The 20,434-nt window shown below is 31.1% G+C and overlaps 2 protein-coding genes and 1 pseudogene across 2 annotated transcripts; all 3 read right to left on the bottom strand.

The window, feature by feature from the left end:
* Nucleotides 1–6,072: 6,072 nt before the first annotated feature.
* On the bottom strand, nt 6,073–6,900 carry LOC149526638 (putative F-box protein At1g47790). Its single transcript, XM_089785128.1, is given in 3 exon segments — nt 6,073–6,315; nt 6,318–6,620; nt 6,622–6,900. Coding segments are annotated over 3 exon segments (825 nt in total).
* A 6,258-nt stretch (nt 6,901–13,158) lies between these two features.
* Nucleotides 13,159–16,885, bottom strand: LOC149526637 (uncharacterized; annotated as a pseudogene).
* A 1,951-nt stretch (nt 16,886–18,836) lies between these two features.
* LOC110425542 (F-box protein CPR1-like) lies at nt 18,837–19,964 on the bottom strand. The gene has a single exon (XM_021440454.1). The coding sequence runs from the start codon at nt 19,962–19,964 to the stop codon at nt 18,837–18,839; it is 1,128 nt and encodes a 375-aa protein (XP_021296129.1).
* Nucleotides 19,965–20,434: the final 470 nt, after the last annotated feature.

The raw sequence follows: 20,434 nt of genomic DNA, 5'->3' as shown, positions 1-20,434 counted from the left end.
ATATGACGTACAAGTCATGCAATTATGAAATGCCATGCATAAATCTGGATAAATGTCAAATAAAAAATATTTTATTACGAATATTTTCTGAATCCGCTTATTTTACTAGTGAGATCCAAAGTCTTTTACTTAGGGAATTACTTTAGAAAACTCACCTTTGTAAGATTATCATGTAAATCCCATCATCGGGGTTATCATTTGCGAGTAAAAATAATATTTTTATAAATACAAATCCTAGTATAAGTAAAGACCTTTTATTAAAAACATTATCCAAACCCTATTATATTGGTAGATGGTGGAGATATTCTTTTGAAACTTTTCAAATGAACTCGTCTTTACAAGCTTTCTCGAAAAGTTCCATCATTGGATCCTCAACTCATGTATAAAACATCTCTAAGTGATTGCAATGACATATACATAATGTAATGGCGACATGTAATAAATTTTAATATTTATTACCTTTTGTGTCATATATTTAGCGTTATTATTATTATTTTATTAATAACATTTATTAATATTTTCTTATTGATTAATTTAAAATATCATTTGGATTAGGAAATATTAGGATTTAAAGTTAAAACCCTCTCATCATAGTAGTGAGATTTTAACCAAATCCTTTACGTAAGAAAATTAACTCGACATTGTGACTTCTCACATCTGGAGCAAATATTCCATCATTGATCCCATCCAAATAATATGTTATTATTCTTACTATTATTAATATTTTTTTATGTCTAGGTAAGTATATTTTATAGAATTAAATATCTTTTTTTAATCTACCTAATTGTACTTTATATAACTATCTATTTTATTCTTTTTTATATTTATTATTTTTTTATGTCTTCGTATTTTCATAATTTCCTGCTTCCATATTTCTACTACGTAAAAATAAATATTTTTTAGATTTTTCGTTATTATACTTTTTAAAACTATATTTTCTATTTCCTAAAAAATGATACAAATCAGACAATAAAAAATCATATGAAAGAAACAGCACAAAATTTCAGCAGCCCAAGCCCAGCACAGTAGCTCAAGAAATAGCATAGCCCATACGTTGAGTAGGTTCAGACCAGCCGAAGAAAATCAAGCCCGATTCAGCTGGTCAATCTACAAAACAGTGCCGTTTAGCAGCTTCTATTCCCTCCTGAAACGACGTCGTGTAAATAAAATTACGCCCTTTCTCCTACCTCTAAAACAGCGCCGTTTAGTGGCAAACCTTTCCTAACCTAGCGCTTTAACGGGCTTTTCTCCCTCTCCATTTTCATGCTCATTTTCTCTCCCTACCCGCAGCTCTCTACCTCTCACATTCTTTGTAACCTCCGTACCTCTCACCTAACTTCTCTCTAACCTCCTTAGCTCTCACATAAGCTTAGCTCTCACCTACCTAGTCACCGTTCCTCTGATCAAAGGTGATGATCTTCTGTTTGCCTCTCTTTCTCCTTCTCTCCTTCATTTTCACCCTCATTTTCTCTCTCTACCCGTAGCTCTCTAGCTCTAAGATTCTCTCAAACTTCTTAGCTCTCACCTACCTAGTCACCGTTCCTCTGTTCAACGTCCATGATCTGGTTTGCCTCTCTTTCCTCCATCCGCGGTCTCAAATCCTCCTAAGGAGCTAAATATTCGAAACCCTATTAACAAAACGTAACCAAAAAAACTCAACGGTTCTAATATTTTTGTGTTTTTTTTTTATTTCTTATCTTTTGATTTGTGTTTTTTTGTGTTGAATGGGATACTAGGATTGCTTATGTTTTTTTATGGATTTCCTAAAACAATTGGTTTTCAAAAAAGCAAAAAAAACCTCCCGTTCCTTCTCTCTTCAGAAACGGTTTTCTACGTTAGGGTTTCGTTTTTAGGAACCTTTTCTGATATTTTTTTTAGAGGCTTCCCTTTGCTCCCCTTTTCTGCAAAAGCCTCCTCCTACAGGTGCATTACTTAAACAAATCATCTAAAATACAATTACATCAGAAAACAACTCTCATCCGATCCGCTTACAACCAACTCAATAAAAAATCAAAAGAAAATCCGAATCAATTCAAAAACAATGCAGATTCTCAGTACCATCGAAACATCCAGATAACACCCAAACAGTACTAGAGAAATACTCCTTTAGCTACTAGAGAAATGCTCTTGAAACAGAATAGTTCTTTAGTTGCTTATCTGGATGTGTTTTGTGGTTTGAAGTTCTTCTCTTGAAGGGTGAGGTGTGGAACTTTTTGTGATGTTGTCAAGGAAGAGGTTGTAAATAGGGATAGCTATCTTTGAAACCCGCCTTTTGTTTTCCACTATGAGTTATTAAATTCATTTTTCTATTTCACATTAAACTTGATTGGTTGAGTCATGCAAAATTGAGTTATAGTTAAATAAAGTTATAATTAAATAAATATATTAGTGGTTGAGTTATGCAAAATTGAGTTGAATTGAGTTATAATTAAATAAATATATTAGTAGTTGAGCCAGTTATAAGTGGTTGGGTCATGCAAAATTGAGTTAAATATATTAGGACATACATGCAAAGAGGGTGAATTCATTATATAATTTGCATATAGTTATATAAATGGAAAGATGAATGAAACGTTTCACACAATCTTTTCTTGCATTCTCCTACACACTTCTGCTCTTACTCACCTCTGCTAAGCATTCTCTTACGCAATCTTTTCTTCATTCGCTTAGCATTCTCTTACACAAACTCTTCTGCATAAAACATGAAGGTTTTGCTGGTTTTGGTTGTTATAGTTTTATTAATTCGGTTTATCTCTGCCCAGGACCATTTATGGATAGTTTTAACATTTCCACGGGGATATTGTGGATACTGTAACTGTAAACCATTACGATATGTTAACGAGGAAGTCGTTGTGCATGGACTGTGACCAGTGGACGACGGTGCTGGCTCTACCTTCACACTATTATATTGCACACATATAAATAGTGTTAGAGACCCAAAGCCAGATGTATGATATGTTATCCTTTCTTTGCTATTAGTTTTTTTATTATTTTTATTCTGAGCTATACTACCATTACTCAATTTATTTTATTTTTCAACTGAATCAAAACATACATACATCCGTTTTTAAAAGTTTGTTGACTACATTTAAGCATACAAAACTTGAATATATTTTCAATAGTTGATTTTGTTAATAACTCAATATTTAACTAGAACATTTTGTTTTTTGGATAAACTATTGATTTTATTTGTCCTCCTGCTACAATCTTTCCGTTCAAGCTGCCTTTCTCAGTTGCAGCAATTTAAAGGGTACCTGCCATAAATATTTGATAACTAAGAAAAAAAAAAAGGAAAATTGAAATTTTGCCTTAATGTTTGACACTATTCTCTTTTCTAGTCATGCTAATAAGTTACAGATACGCCATCATTTGATCATAATTTTGCTGCTATGATGAGGAAATTTTTTTTTCTGTTGAATTTTTATTTATTAGCAATAAATATTCTAAATTAGTAAAAAAATGATTAGCATATTTTAATCTAATCAATTATTTCATACTTGAATTCTATAGTAAAAATTATTTTCTGTTAAGATTATTCTAATTTTTTTATATTTAATTGTAGATTGAAAATTTTCGACCACAAATTATAAGGAACATGGATAGGTGGTGGCCCACTTTTTTCCTACCCAATAATATGAGATTATGGGATCACAAGTGGCAAGTTCATGAGAGGTGTCAAAGTGGAACCCAATTTGGTATTTTTCGACCACGATGTAACTATTTTTTAGAATTGATTTGAATAATGCCTTTATAAATAACAATATAATAAGGGCAACTTCATACAATATAAATTATATCAGGAACATAAGACAAAATCAGGTGGGAGGAAAAAGTATTATTCTTCGTTGTATAAACTCGTTCAATGGAACCTCCTTCTTATCAGAAGTTGCAATCTGTGTGGACATCGCAGGTGTAAACTTTTTAGATTGTAATAATACTTTGGAAATATATGCGAATACTTATAATTCACAGATAATTACTTATACTTAAAAATTTTCTTTTGTTAATAATATAAATCAATAATATATATTATTAATAAATTTATCAAATACAAAAAAAAATTTAATTATCGGCATTCTTTTACATTTTAACAATGCTTATAAATGTTGTTTAATTTTTAGCATTATTCCTCGTAAGATACTCGGCCTTCGTAGTCCAAAATTAATTTAGACCTACCAGATAAAAAGAACCTGGCCAGGTTAGACCTTCATGGAACCCGAGCAGCAGCGTTAGTGTCCAAAGCCACAATGATTCCCGGCACAGCAATCAATTCCATGGAGATACTACTTTACAGCCCCATCCAATCCCGAGAAGATCTGTCCAAAATTAGACGGTTTAAATTTGAATATGGCCTCCATAGTTTTGTCCAAAACCAAGACCCAATGCTGTCCGAATTACACTCACATTATTCGCTTTAGAGTTTCAGTACATGATGAGGATAGCGTCCTCCAAAACCTCACAACCCGATAGACTATGATAATTCAAAATATTTAAATGTGAGACCTATCGAGACTGAAAGGCCCACTTCTTGGAGTCTATTTGAAATTCAAACACAGTGCTACCATCAAGGACTCAATTGCAAGACTGCGTCCATCTTCCACCTCTTTTCATGCTTTAAATCATCCGCCACCTATAATCCACCTCAGCATCATCTTACTCGTAAGCTCTAAATAAATCAATACTCCTTTGAATCCCCTCCTTTGCCAGACTATCGGCAACACTATTAGCCTCACGTAATACATCTGTAATTTTTCAATAATCAATTCTTTTTTGCAACTGCTCCAAGTTGATAATCAGCTGTCTATATTTTCATGGAGTCTCTTTATGACAATTCCGCATTAACAGAGCTGTTCTCAACCCGTAATTTAGCACAATTATGTTACACACAAGAAGTGAAAATAAGAAAAGCTTCATGAATAGCTAATAATTCTGCTAAATTCGAATAACCAATTTCACTATCTGAATTCAAATCATTTAATTAAATAAAAATAGTTATATTTATTGTGAAATAGTGAAATATTTGAAGTCCATCCAGCATAGTTTATCATTAGGAATTGTGTTTAGGAGTAAGAGATCTGCTGTTATTAAAAACCTCCAACTATTGGAAAAGGATGATCAGAGAAAGTATAAAGACACGTGTGGAAGAGAGTTTAGAGAGGAAATAAAAACCTTTGATTATCTTCTTGTTCTTGAGGTTGTACAATTTTATGAAATCCAAGACATGGAGTTGTAGAGTTAAAAAAGAGGAGAACAAGGTAAAAACAGTTAAGAGGAAGTTGGATTAGGGTGTGAAATTTATCTTAATCACGTCATAATATGTTCACAAATGACTTTATTGGTAGTGTATGATTGTTTCTCAGTATCTTCAAGCCTTGAATGTCGACGTGGAGATTTTAATGAAGTGATAGTTTTTTGGCAGAAAAAAAAAAAAAGAGGAAAACTTGGCGACTTGCTTTGGCTGGCAGCGACCTGAGATCATGGGTCAAGAATTGAAACCAAGTTGATCCATTGAAGTCAAATTTGTGGCTTACACAAATGATAGTATCAGATGAAAAATGTTTCTTGTTGTTTTGACCCAAAAAGTTTTGCAAAGCATTTGAAAATTAATTATTAAGAAATTAAATCAAGTCAAAACAAACATTTTATTAAATTTTGATTTAATAATAACCAATTAATTATGACCATCAAATTTGATATTATCTCGTAAATTTCTAACTTGAAGGAAAAATTATTAATGCTAAATAAACTTAATAAAGAACATTCAAGTCAATCACTAATACTTTTGTAATAAAGAAAAAAGAATCTAGCGTCTGAAAAGTAAACTCGTTCATCCAGCCTTCATCAATTTGCTGATAGCAACAAGGCTCTCCTCATAAGTCAAGAAGATGCTTAATTTAATATTGAGATCTTTGAATTCCTGGGTATCAAGGTCGTAAAGCAATAATTGTCCACTTATAGCTTCTACAAATACATTAACACTATCGTTAATCTTTTTGTAGAAAAACCCGAACATCCTAAAAACTCCTGAAAGAAGTCCAATACTGCCCCTCATTGTTCAACACCCAAACATCATTACTCATCAAAATTAGAAATCCATAAAGAGATGCGATCGTCAGGTAGTCCATACAATTGCCCACTTGAACATCGAGGATCAGGAACATTTGGCCAATCCATCAATTGAAAAGCTTCATTGCCAAAGTGAAATGCAAGGACCTTGTGAAGAAGATCGAATGCTACCCAACAATAAACACCATTTACACACGTGTTGTTGGCGCTATTAGAAATTCCTAAGTCTTCAACGACCTCAACATCTTCCCCTTCCTATAAACTCTTCTCATCCTATAAACTGCATAGTGACGTTTATATGTATCCTCTTCCAAATCATGATAAATCCGCACGCAAATAACTTTATAATCATTTGACAAAGAATCCCATCCAAATCCAAGATTATGTCCACAATCATCGATTTTGGGCGACATGTTTTCATTATATTGTGGGAGCAGTCTGAATTCTCTTGTGGCAGGATTCCATAGAGTTATGTGAGATTTGGAATTACATAAACAAAGTAATCCATCACAGACACAAATAATAAGATACTCATAACTGATTTGTTGGGGCAATTTGTGGAAATAAATCTTGGTAAGAAACAAATGTTTGATCAACAAACAAGCGCATAACAACTTTTCCAACATTATCATCCTTATCGGCATGGCAAATAAGAGAGCGGTTGTTCTTCCTGCTAATGGAAAGATGCTGAGAAACAAATCTGGGTGTTTCAAACGGAGAGCACCATGTTTTTGCTATGCATTTGAAGCGAATGATAGCCTTGACAGGCAGCCTCAAGAGAATCTCAGTCAATAAATCCTCAGGCCAATCCCCGTTACTGCATTTGGTGGCCATTCCCTCAATCTCAATCACAATCTTAATCTGCTGTCAAACCCGGAATTGATGGAGATCGGATTATCGAAACTTAATTGATGTCAAAATTTATGTACTTGACTAATTTAATAACTTTCTTTTTTCTTATACCTCCTTCTCATGAAATGAAAGGATATTTTTTCATTTAAAGCTTATAAGCAATACAGACAATTGGACGAAGGTTTCATGAAAAGACAATAAGCAATTTTACATGGATATCATAATTCTTTTGTATATATAAACTAAAACAAACCTGTTTGGCTTCAATATGTTTATTGAAGTTGTCGACTACAAAGTTGGTTAATCTGCTTTGGAACTTAGACTTAAGTCCAACCTTTTATATATTCATTTACTGCTTCCATTTAATTCACCATAGAGTTCCAGTAATTCTAGAATTGTCATGCGGACAGACTCCTCCAAAGTCACACAACCCGATAAATCAGTCTGAAGATAATTCCAATATTCAAATTAGATTTCGTTCCCATCGAACCAAGAGACCTATCAAAATTAAGAGTCCCACTACTCCAGGATTTGGAATCTAATTTTAAATTCAAAAACTTTGTTACCATGAACGACTCTATATTTGCCCACCAATTCGGATGCCAGTACACTAACCAACCTCAACACAACCGCCTCCAACAACACCACTTACCCAAATATTTGTAAAACATAAAATGGAATTTAAGTGGATATCAAATATTTGTAAAATAATTTCAATACAATTAATTTAAAATGATAATTTATAACCATATATATAAAAGAAAAATATATTATTGTTTATTGTATAAATAATTTCATAGATGAAGACTATTTTTATTTATATATTTTCATAAAAGAATAATATCTTATTAATTTATGTATAGTAATACTTTCATAAATAAATAAGAGTACTAAGTCATTGTACATAATTAATGTAATATATATAGTAATTATAAACTTACATAAAAGAATATTATATATATCATTAGATGAATTATATTAGTCATAAATAAGTTATATTTTACAAAATAATATAATTAGTTAATAATAAATATTAAACAATATATTATATAAACAACAAATTAATAATATATTAATATTATTAAATATATAAAAATAATTTCATAAAAGAAGAATATATATGTGTATTTGTGTGTTTATATATATAAATATTTTTATAAATAAATAAGACATGACTGTATTATTGTATATAATTAACATATTATATCATTATACTAATTATATAATATATATTAAAGTTTATTTGTTCATTAATTAATATAAAATACTATATAATATTAATATATAACTTATAGATATTTATATATAACTAAGTTACATTTTACAAAATAATATATTTGTTATGAAATAAATATAAAAGAACAGCTATAAGAAAAATATAAGAGAAAGTATTTAGAGACAAAGAAAGCATTTAGAGGGAGTAAGAAGATTTTATTCAAGTATGTATTTACAAATGAAGTGAAGGGGTCTATTTATAAGTTAACAACCTCTTGAATCATAGTCCTAATCTAATTCTATCTAAGAGTTCAAATCATATTACATTTCTTGTATATTGTCTTTTAGGTTGTTTGACTTGGTCTGCACTTCTTGGGTCATAATATAATGGACATTCACATATTTATTCATAATACTTCCCCTTAAATATCTATTGTATTAAGAATATACTTCGTTAAAACCTTACTAGAAAAAAACTCATGGGAAAATATCCGAGGGAAGGAAAAAGAGTATATAATTCTTTTCAAGAATACGTTTTTGAAATACTACCTCATTAAAAACCTTATCAAGAAAAACTCAATGAGAAAAACCTTGATGAAAGAAAAGAGTACAGTGCGTATTTTACTCCCCTGATGACTGAATTATAGAGATCTCTAAAATGATGCATTCCAATCTTTTATACCAACTTTTCAAATATTGCACTAAGGAAGGCTTTGGTGAATAAATCTGCTAGATTGTCACTTAACTAAACTTGTTGAACACTAATTTCACTCTTTTCTTGGAGATCATGAGTGAAAAAGAATTTTGATGAATTATGTGTTTTGTTCGATTACCTTTAATATATCCTTTCTTTAACTATGCTATGCAAGCAGTATTATCCTCATATAACATTGTTGGAATTTCTTTCTTGGTTGACAAGCTACACATTTCTCAAATATGGTGAGTTACAGATCTTAACCAGACACATTCACGACTTACTCATGAGTTACTAAAATTTCTGCATGGTTAGAAAAAATAGCAACTATAGTTTGTTTTATAGAATGCTATGAAATAGCTATACTTTCATATATGAACAAGTAACCTGTCTAGGATCGAACTTTGTGTGGATCAGATAAATATTCTGCACCTGCATAACTAATTAAATTTTATTTTGATGTATTTGAATAATATAAGCCTATATCCATTGTTCTTCATAGATATCAAAATATATGTTCAATTCAATTCTAATGTCTTCGAGTTGGAGAAGAACTATATCTTGCCAATAAATTCACGGTAATTGATATGTCAAGTCTTGTATTACTAGCAAGATACATTAGTACTCCAATTGTAATAAGATACAGTACTTCAGGACTAAAAAGTTCTACATCATTCTCACAAGGTTGAAAAAAGTACTTTTTCACATCTAATGACCTTACAATCATTGGTGAACTCAATGGACATACTTTCTTCATATAAAATTGTTTTAGCACTTTTGCTATGCAATTAGATTAATGGACAAAAATTTCATTTGTCAATTGTTCAATCTAAATACTCAAACAAACTTTATTTTTTCAAGGTCTTTCATCTCAAATTCTTTCTTTAAGTAATCTACGGTTTTTAATAACTTTTTAGGAACTTCAATAATGTCAAGTCATCAACATAGATAGCAACTATAATAAATTCATATATAAACCCTTTTATAAAATACATGGGCATATAGGATTATTTTTATAACCGGCTTTCAACAAATATACACTAAGGAGATTATACCACATGTGTCTGGATTATTTTAATCCATATAAAGATTTATTTAATTTAATTGAGTAAATTTCTCGAGAATTCAAATTTTTATGTTTCTGACAATTTAAATCCTTCAAAGTTTTTCATATAGATATCGTTATCAAATGAGCCATATACATAGGCTGTAGTTATATTCATTAGACACATTTCAATCTCTCATATATTGCCAGACTAAGTAAAATAAAATTGTAATTATATCCACTACAAAAAATATATCTCTTCATATTTAATATCAAATCTTTAGGTAAAACATTGTGCAATAAGCCGTGCTTTGTATCTCATAATCTCAATTTTTTTATTTCATATTTGCTCAAATACTCACTTATATCTCATTGATTTTACATCATTTGATGTACAGACTACAGGTCCAAAAACTTCATATTTTGCAAATAAATTCAATTCCTACTTAATTATATCTTTCCACATTAGCCAATCATTGCTTTGTCTATATTCTTCAATAAGTAAAAGTTCAAGATCATCATTTTTCTTTCATAATATTAAGCTCTATATTATATACAAAATATCATCGATATTTATTTATTGATTCCATCTTTTCTTGTTATAACATAATTGATTAAGATCTCTTCACCTTCAATGATTTCAGGTACCTGAATTTGTTTTGAAATTTTTCTCAATTATGTTAGGGATCTCTTCTAGAGTTTCTACTTTCTCTTTTTGATCATCTTAAATATTTACTCTTTTTTTTTCAAGGATTTTATCTTTAGAACTGATTAGTCTCAACGCTTCTAGTGTACCTTGTCCTACAATTACATCAATGCTAATAGGAGCATTTGTAGCTGGTATATTATACTTAATTATTCTTTTAAGTCAGTAAATACGTATAACAACTGATTTACTATATTTTGTAAAAGAATTATATTTTGAACTTTAAGTTTATATTGATTTGTGGAACGATCAAAACTATATTTCTATTTCCTAAAAAATCATACAAAACAAACAACAAAAAATCATATGAAAGAAACAACACAAAATTTTAGCAACTCAAGCCCAACACAGTAGCTCAAGAAAAAGTAGAACCCATACCTTGAGTGGGTTCGGATAGGCCCAAGAAAATCAAGCTCGCTCGAAGGATTCAGCTGGTCAATTTACAAAATGCTACTATTTATTAGTTCTATTTCCTTTTGAAATGACGCCGTTTGAATAAAATTACTTCCTTTTCCTTACCTCCAAAATGGCACCGTTTAGTGGCAAACCACTCTTAACCCTAACGATTTAACCTTTTTCCCCTCTCCTTTATTTTCACACTCATTTTCTCTCCCCATTCGGGGCTCCCTGCCTCTCATGTTCTCTGTAACCTCTATACCTTTCACCTACTTTCTCTCGAACCTCTTTAGCTTTCACCTACCTTCTCTTTAACCTGCTTAGCTCCCACCTACCTAGTCATTGTTCCTCTGTTCAACGGTGATGATCTTCGGTTTGCCTTTCTTTTTGCCCTTTCTCCTTCATTTTCACCCTCATTTTCTCTCTTTACCTATAGCTTTCTACCTGTCAGATTCTCTCAAACTTCTTAGCTCTCACCTACCTGGTCATCGTTCCGCTATTCAACAACTATGATTTGGTTTGCCTATCTTTTCCTCTATACGTGACCTCAAATCCTCCTAAACCCTTACATATTCGAAACCCTATTAACAAATCGTAACAAAAAAAACTCAACAGTTCTAATGTTTTTGTTTGTTTTTGGTATTTTTTTTTTCTTTTGATTGTATTAGAGATACTAGGATTGTTTATGTTTTTTTTTATGGATTTCCTAAAATAGTTGGTTTTCAAAAAAACAAAAATATTCTCTTATTCCTAGAGGGTTTTGTTTTTAGAAAGCTCTATTTTTTTAGGTTTCTTTTGCTAGGCTCCTCTTTCGACACAATTTGTGCACAAATCATATAAAATACAATCACATCAGAAAACAACTCTCATCCCATAAGCTTATAACCAACTCAATTAATCTGAATCAATTTAAAAACAATGCAGATTTACAGTCCCAACGAAACATCTAGATAGTGCCCAACCCCTACTAGAGATATACTTTGTTTTTAGAAATACTCTTAAAACAGAGTAGTTCTTTAATAGTATTTAGTGCTTATCTGGATGTGTTGGATGTGTTTTGTGATGTGAAGCTCTTGTCTTGAAGGGGCTATGTTGAGATGGTTTCTTATATTGACTTTTTGTGGTGGTTGATCTTGGTTGTCAGGGAAGTAAAGAGGTTGTAAACAGGATAACAATACTTAAAAACTTCTTTTTGTTTTCCACTATTCTTTCTTAGCATCTTTGTATTAGAGTTATTTAATTCATTTTTTTTATTTCACATTAAAATTGGTTGGTTGAGTCATGCAAAACTAAGTTATAATTAAATAAAGTTATTAGTGGTTGATTCACGCAAAATTGAGCTATATTGAGTTATAAATATATTAGTTGTTGAGTCAATTATAAGTGATTTAGTCCAGGGGCGGAGCTAGTCAATTTTTATTAGGAGGGCCAAAGACGAAAAAAAAATAAAAGATAAAAATTTTTTAAATTAATATGTTGAATTTAACCAACGATCAAAAGATTCATAATAGATAATAATTTTATATAACATCTAAATAAAAAATAAAAAAAGACTTATAATAGTTATTTAAGAAAGTTGTGCTCGACGATGTTTTCTAGATTCAAATTCATCAATTATTGACTCTGTACTGAAAAGACTAACAATGTCTTTCTCAATATAAACAACTAAATTATCTGCAAGAAACTCATCATTTATTTTATTTCGGAGTCTTGTTTTTACAATTTTCATTGCTGAAAAGGCTCTCTCTGTAGTTGCTGTAGAAATCGAAAGAGTCAAAATAAGGCGAATTAATCTATCAATCAAGTGGTAATTCTTTAACTTTTCTGTTTCTACTAATCTTTGGCATAATTTAGAAAGTGTCTTAATATCTTCAAAACTTTGATGATGAGGTATATCGAGCTCGTAATGTTCAATTGTAACCTCAAAATAAGTCTTTCTTATTCTGTGAAATCTTGAGAATAAAAACTCTCTGCTAGCTTGCAGATATTATCAATATTGAATGATTTATAATTGTTATTAGAATCCAAAGTAGTGCTTAAAGTTAAAAGTTCCACAGCTTGCTCACTAAATTTCAAATTCAATTCTTGTAACTAGGTATCTATCGTCACTAAGAATATATCAATTCGATAATGATGCTCCACAGTTACATCTGGTTGACGAGATCGACCTCTGCACAAGATATATCATGTGCCCATGTCAGGAATTCCTATCCCATGTTTTTGACAAAATTTTTTCACATTCTCAAGTAAATTAGACCACTCATTATCTCTTAACTTCTGAAGAAGTGATTTTGTAGTAAAATAAGATGAATTTCATTTAAAATATCTTGAGAGTGTAATTGTAATGCTTGGCAAGGAACATTAGTGATTCCCATGATTTCATGCATCAAGTGTAATATGAAATAAATTCAAATGATGCTAGCATTTTACTAGCAGTAGAAGCATCACCTTTTTGTGAATAACTGACCCCTTCGTCAATAATACTTTCCATAACAGTACAAGTTGCATCAAACATTCTCATCAAGCTACAAATATAATGAAAGTGTGAGCTCCATCATGTATCTCTGGCTCTTTGTAGAGTTCCCACTTGATTTGCTCCTCTACCTGTTTCAAGTTCATCACTAGCAATCATGTTTGCAATGTTAATTGCTTGAGCAGCTTGTAATTGGTCATGTCTTTTGGAAGAAGCACTAACAATATTTACAATAGAAGTCAACTGTGTAAAAAATTCATGAATATGAACTACTTCTCTAGATGCTGCAACCAATGCTAATTGTAATCTATGAGCATAACAATACACATAATATACGTATGGACAATCGTTAAGTACCCAAGCTTGTAAATCATTCCATTCACCACGCATGTTACTAGCACCATCATATCCTTGACTTCGAATACTTTCAACTTGAAGGTTATAACGAGAAAGAACAAACACTAACTCTTTGTTCAAAGTCATTGCACTAGTATCACTGACATATACAAGATCAAAGAAACATTTTTGAACAAAACCATCACCATCAACCAATCTCAAAATAATAACCATTTGCTCTTTTTTAGACTCATCTTGAGCTTCATCAATAATAATAATACAAAACTTAGCATTTTCCACTTCATCTCTAATTGAATTTCTCACCATATTAGCTAAAATATGCAAAATCTCCTTCTGAACATCATTGGATGTATACTTAGCAACCCTTGGAGCATTTTCCAAGACAAGCTTATGAACTTTATCATTGTAAGATCCTAAGAATTTTAGCATTTCAATGAAATTTCCTCTATTTTTTGAAGAAGGACTTTCATCATGACCTCTAATGCACAAGCTTAAAAGGTTAACCATCTAACACAATCTATCAAAGCTTTGAGCCTAAGCCAATTATTCAAGATCTCTTTTGATGCTTGTCTTTTGATAAGCCTATCAATATGTTGGGATTTTTTCAATAAACCCTCACAAGATTTTTTACAGCAACATTATGTGGGAAATTTGGATTTTTCCAAACATGATTCAAAAGTGGACAATTTTCTCCACTATTGACTTTCTTCCAAGTTTTGAAACCCTTTTCAATAAATGCATTTGAACTTGGATGATTTGAAGTGTTCTTACCAAACAGGTAGCATGGCAAACAAAATATAGCATCTTTGTCACAAGAATACTCCAACCAAGAAGGATATAATTCAAACCAAGAAGCTTGAAAATGAGGAGGATGATCATCATCTAATAAAGGATACGTCTTAAGAATGGGTTGACATGGCTCATGTTTGAGATAAGCACGACGAATTTCATCCCTTTGATTGATAGGAAATTTCCATATCATTGGTTGTAATCCAAGATCCGGTTCTATATGAAAAGCATCAATTTTTTCAGGATTGAGCCTTGGACGTTTTGATTCATACTACTCTTGTTCATGAGTTGAAGTATTAAGGTTTGGTGGCTCAAGTGTAGGAGAATCATTTGAGCGATCTACCTCTTTTCTTTTAAAAAATTTGTCAATTGTTTTCAACTTACTCATATTTTAATCAAACCTAAAAAAAAAAATAATGTAGTCAACATTCAATATTCTTATTTATTTATATTTAAACTTAAAAAATAAAACATAAAATATAAAAAATAAAATATAAATAATAAATATGAAATACAGGATTTCACATAATAGTTAAATAATATAAATAGAAAGAAAAAGGTAAAAGAAAGCTTTACTCTCTCTTAATTTTACACAATGGTGGTGAGTGATCTCTGTCTTTCCGTTTTCAAACTCACAAGTTCATAAATCTCTTTTGAAGAGTAAAGTGTGTTTCTATGGTGAGTTACTAGAAAAGAGAAATAAATATAAAAAGACAGAAAAGAAAAGAGAAAAAGAAAAAGAAAAAAGAGAAAGAGGTGTAAAGAAACTTAAATTAGAGTAAAATTAAGTAGATTTGTGAGGTTATTTTATTTTTTTATTAATTATTAAATAAAAAATTTATTTTGAGTGGACTATTAATAATATATAATAAATAAAAATTTTCAAAAATTTTAAGAGGGCCATTGATAAAATGTATATAAGAAATAAATATTTTTAAAAATTTTGGGGAGCCCGTGTTGGCTTACCCTCCGCCCCTGGTTGAGTCATGCAAAATTGAGTTAAATATATTAGGACATACATGCAAAGAGGGTGAATTCATTACATAGTTTGCAAATAGTTATATAAATGGAAAGATGAAGTCATTACATAGTTTGCAAATAGGGTGAATTCATTTCACACAATCTTTTCGTGCAATCTCTTACACTAAGCATTCTCTTACACACTTCTGCTTAGCATTCTCTGAGGCAATCTTTTAGCATTCAAACATGAACGTTTAGGTGGTTTTGGTTGTTATAGTTTTATTAATTCAGTTTATCTCTGCTCAGGACCATTTATGGATAGTTTTAACATTTCCACGGGGATACTGCACATACCGTTACGATATCTTAACGAGGAAGTCGTTGTGCATGGACTGTGGCCGGTGGATAGTGCTGGCTCTACGGCTCTACCTCCACACTACTCTATTGCACGCATATCAAAACATGTTTAATGTGACTGATTACATTTAAGCATACAAAATCTGAATATATTTGTAATTTATTTTAAATTGTTGATTTTGTTAATAACGCAATGTTTAATTATTAGAACATTTTGTTTTCTGGTTACTTGAATTCTATCCTAAAAATATGTTAGGATCATTCTAATTTTTTATATTTAATTACAGATTCAACGTTTTCGACCACAAGGAACATGGAGAGGTTGTGGCCTACTCTTTCCCTAGCTAACAATATGGCGTTGTGGGATCACGAGTGGCAAGTTTATGGGAGCTGCCATAGCCAAACCCTACTTTGGTATTTTTCGACGACAATACAACTATTTTTTTCAATTGATTTGAATAATGCCTTTATAAATAATAATATAATAAGGGCAACATCATACAATATAAATTATATCAGAAACATAATACAAAACCAGGTGGGAAGAAAAAGTGTTATTCTTCGATGTGTAAACTTGTTCAACGGAACCTCCTTCTTATCAGAAGTTGCCATTTGTGTGGACATCATGGGTCTAAATTGTTTAGACTGCAACAATCCTATGGAAGTATATGCCAATACTTGTAATTCGCAGAAAATTACTTATGCTTGAAAGTTTTCTTTTGTTAATTATGTAAATCCTTAATACATACTATGAATAAATTTATCAAATGCAAAAAAAACAAAAAAATTAGTGGCTCTTTTTTATGCTTCATTAATACATATAAATGTTGCTTAATTTTTCACATTATTACTCTAAGATATCTATTTGGGCTTTGGTTGTTCAAAATTAATTTAACCCTGTCATGGTACTGTCTGAACCGCAGCATTACTATGCAAAACCACAATAATAGTTCCCAGCACAGCAATCAATTCCATGGAGATATTACTTTACAACACCATCCAATCTGGACAAGATATGTCCAAAATTAGACGGTATTAAATTTGAATATAACCTCCATAGTTTTGTCAATGCTGTCAAAATTAACTCACATAATTCGTCAATTTAAAATTAAATTCAAACACATTGGTACCATTAAGGACTATTACAGGATTGCATCAATTTTCCACCTCTTTTCATGCTTTAAATCAGCCGCCACCTATAATCCACCTCAGCATCATCAGGCTCCTACTCATAAGCTTCAAATAACCCATTCTCCTTTGAATCCCCTCCTTTGCAAGAACATCAGCAACACTATTGGCCTCACCCAATACGCGTGTAATTCTCCAATGATTAATTCTTTTCTCGCAACTGCTCCATCTTGATAATCAGCTGTCTATATTTCCACGGAGAATCTTCATGACAAGCAGACCACAATACCGTTTTAATAGAGCCACTCTCAACCCATAATTTGGTAGAATTAAATTACACACAAGAAACAAAGACAAGAAAAGCTTCATGAATAGTTAATAATTTTGTCAAATTTGACTCATTAATTTCACGATCTAAATTCAAATCACTTAATTAAATTAAAATAGTTATAATTGATATTAAATAGTCAAATATTTGAAATCCATCCAATTTATCATAAAACAGTTGATCTAATTTTAAGTCAATACCAAAAAGAAAAAAAGAAAATAGTCCAATTAAATTATCGGTTTATATTTGATATAAGGACAATTTTATAGAAGTTATATACTGTCAATCACCAAATATTGCATCTCATTAATGAGATAAAATTTTTTTTAGAAATTTAAAATTAAATATTAATAACTTTTATTACAAATAAATAAAAAATAAATTGTTTTCTCTCTCCCACTTCCACCCAACCATTCTTCTTTTTTCCTGTTCTCCTATATCTTTCTCCAACTCCATCATCTTCTCCTCCTCTTCTCTTTCTTCTGTTAAAATTAATTTTGGCAACAATAGGATAATCGATGATTTTGAAGTAATTTTTATTTATTGAATTTAATGATATACTTTTTAAGTGATTTCTACATATTTGAATTCCTATTCTTTTAACAACAACCTAAAATCCCCTAACCAAATTCTTCAATCTCTCCTTCTTAGGGTTTCAACAATTTCTTGTCAATCTCTCATTCTTATAGTTTCAGCATTTTCTCTCTCTTAGAGTTTAAGAATGCAGATTTTGGTTTGAATTTTTATTTTTCAACAAAAACCTAAAATCCCCTTACCAAAATTTTCAATTTAGGTTTCAGCAAAGAACTTAAAAACATGAAAGAAATAGTCAAATATTTGAAGTTCATCCAATGTAGCATAAAACATTAAACGGAATTTAAGGTTTATCTCATCTTAATTTAACGTAAACCTTTGATTCACAAATGGGGATGGTTCAACATGATGACTTAATTGTTGGTGTATGATTGTTTCTCAGTATCTTTAAGCCTTAAATGTCCTTAGTTGCATATTTGGACTGGACTGACGTGGTGATTTTAATGATGCGATTTTTTTGGCCAAAAGAAAAGGAAATACTGGCGAGTTGCTTAGCGACCTGAGATTCAAGAATTGAAACCAAGTTAAGCTAAATTTGTAGCTCACACAAATGTTTCTCATTAAGAAATTAAATCACGTCAAAACAAACATTTCCTTAAATTTTGATCTAATAATAACCAATTAATTATGACCAACAAATTCTATATTATCTAATCATTATTTTATTAGGTTAGGATTCTAATTAATAAACTAATAAATTTCTAACTTGAAGGAAAAATTATTAATTTTAAATAAGCTTGATAAAGAATATTTAAGTCAATTACTAATACTTTCAGAATAAAGAAAAAAGATATAGAGATATCTAAAGTCTGAAAAGTAAAATCGTTCTTCCAGCCCTCATCAACTACTACTTCATCACTAATATTTGGCTCCTTGCTACTGGATGCGATCTTTGTTGACAGCAGCAAGACTCTCCTCATAACTGTAAACCTCAAGAAGATGCCAAACTGTGCTTAATATAATATTGAGATCTTTGAATTCTTGAGTATCAAGGTCGTAAAGCAATAATTGTCCATTTATAGCTTCTACAAATACCTTAACACCATCCTTAATCTTTTTGTTGAAAAACCCGAACATCCTAAAAACTCCTGCAAAAGGTCCAATACGGAATAGTTTGGTCCAATACTGCCCCTCATTGTTCAACACCCAAACATCATTACTTGTGCCGCTCTCATCAAAATTAGAAATCCATAAAGAGATGCGATCGTCAGGTAGTCCACACAATTCCCCATCTGTATATCGAGGTTCAGGAACAGTTGGCCAATCTATCAATTCAAAAACTTCGTTGCCAAAGTGAAATGCAAGGACCTTGTGATGAAGATTGAATGCTGTCCAATAATAAACACCATTTACACAGGTGTTGTTGTTCCTAAAAGAAATTCCTAAGTTGTCAACGACCTCAACATCTTCCCCTTTTAATACCCTCCAAGAATCTGTTCTCATCCTATAGACTGCATAGTGGCGTTTATATGTATTCTCTTCCAAATCACGATAAGTGCTTACGTAAATAACTTTGTAATCATTTGATAAAGAATCCCATCCAAATCCAAGAATCTGTCCACAATTATCGATAATATGTGAGATGTTTTCATTACATTGTGGGAGAAGTCTGAATTCTCTAGTGGCAGGATTCCATAGAGCTATGGTAGATTGGGAATTACATAAACAAAGTAATCCATCACAGACATTTATAACGGGATACCCATAACCGATATGTTGGGGCATTTGTGGAAATAAATCTTGATAGGAAACAAGTGTTCGATCAGAAAACAAGCGCATAACAACTTTTCCAGCATTAGCATCCGTCCCGGCATGGCAAATAAGAAAGCGACTATTCTTGTTGCTAATGCTACGATGCTGAGAAACAAAACTGGGTGTTTCAAACAGAGAGCGCCATGTTTTTCCTATGCATTTGAAGCGAATGATAGCCTTGACAGGCAGCCTCACGAGAATCTCAATCAATAAATCGTCAGGCCAATCCCTGTTACTGCTTTCGGTCGCCATTCCCTCCATCTTTCTCAATCTCCTATCAAACCCCAATATCAGTCTCTATCTCAATTTGCTTTCAAACTCAATATTGATGGAGATCAGATTATCAAAACCTAATTGATGTCAAAGTTTATGTATTTTACTAATTTAATAGCTTTCTTTTTTCTTATACCTCCTCCTTCTCATGGTATGAAAATATATTTTTCATTTAAAGTTTATAAACAATACAGACAATTGGATGAAGGTTTCATGAAAAGACAATAAACAATTTTACATCTATATCATAGTTTTTTTGTACATATAAAACAAATCAACAGAAAACAAAGGAGAAAAGAAACGAACCTGTTTGGTCTCAATATGGTTATTGAAGTTGTCGATTACAAAGTTGATTAATCTATTCCGGAAGTTATACCTAAGTTCAACCTTTTATATATTAATTCACTGCTTCCATTTAATTCACCATGGATTTCCAGTAATTCTTGAAC

This window comes from Theobroma umbraticum, unplaced genomic scaffold, assembly GCF_002168275.2.
Source record: "Theobroma umbraticum cultivar Fairchild unplaced genomic scaffold, ASM216827v3 scaffold_81.0, whole genome shotgun sequence".
In the NCBI taxonomy this organism is placed as follows: domain Eukaryota; kingdom Viridiplantae; phylum Streptophyta; class Magnoliopsida; order Malvales; family Malvaceae; genus Theobroma; species Theobroma umbraticum.
Note: the sequence above shows the minus strand (reverse complement) of the source record. Positions and strands in the feature narration are given on the sequence as shown.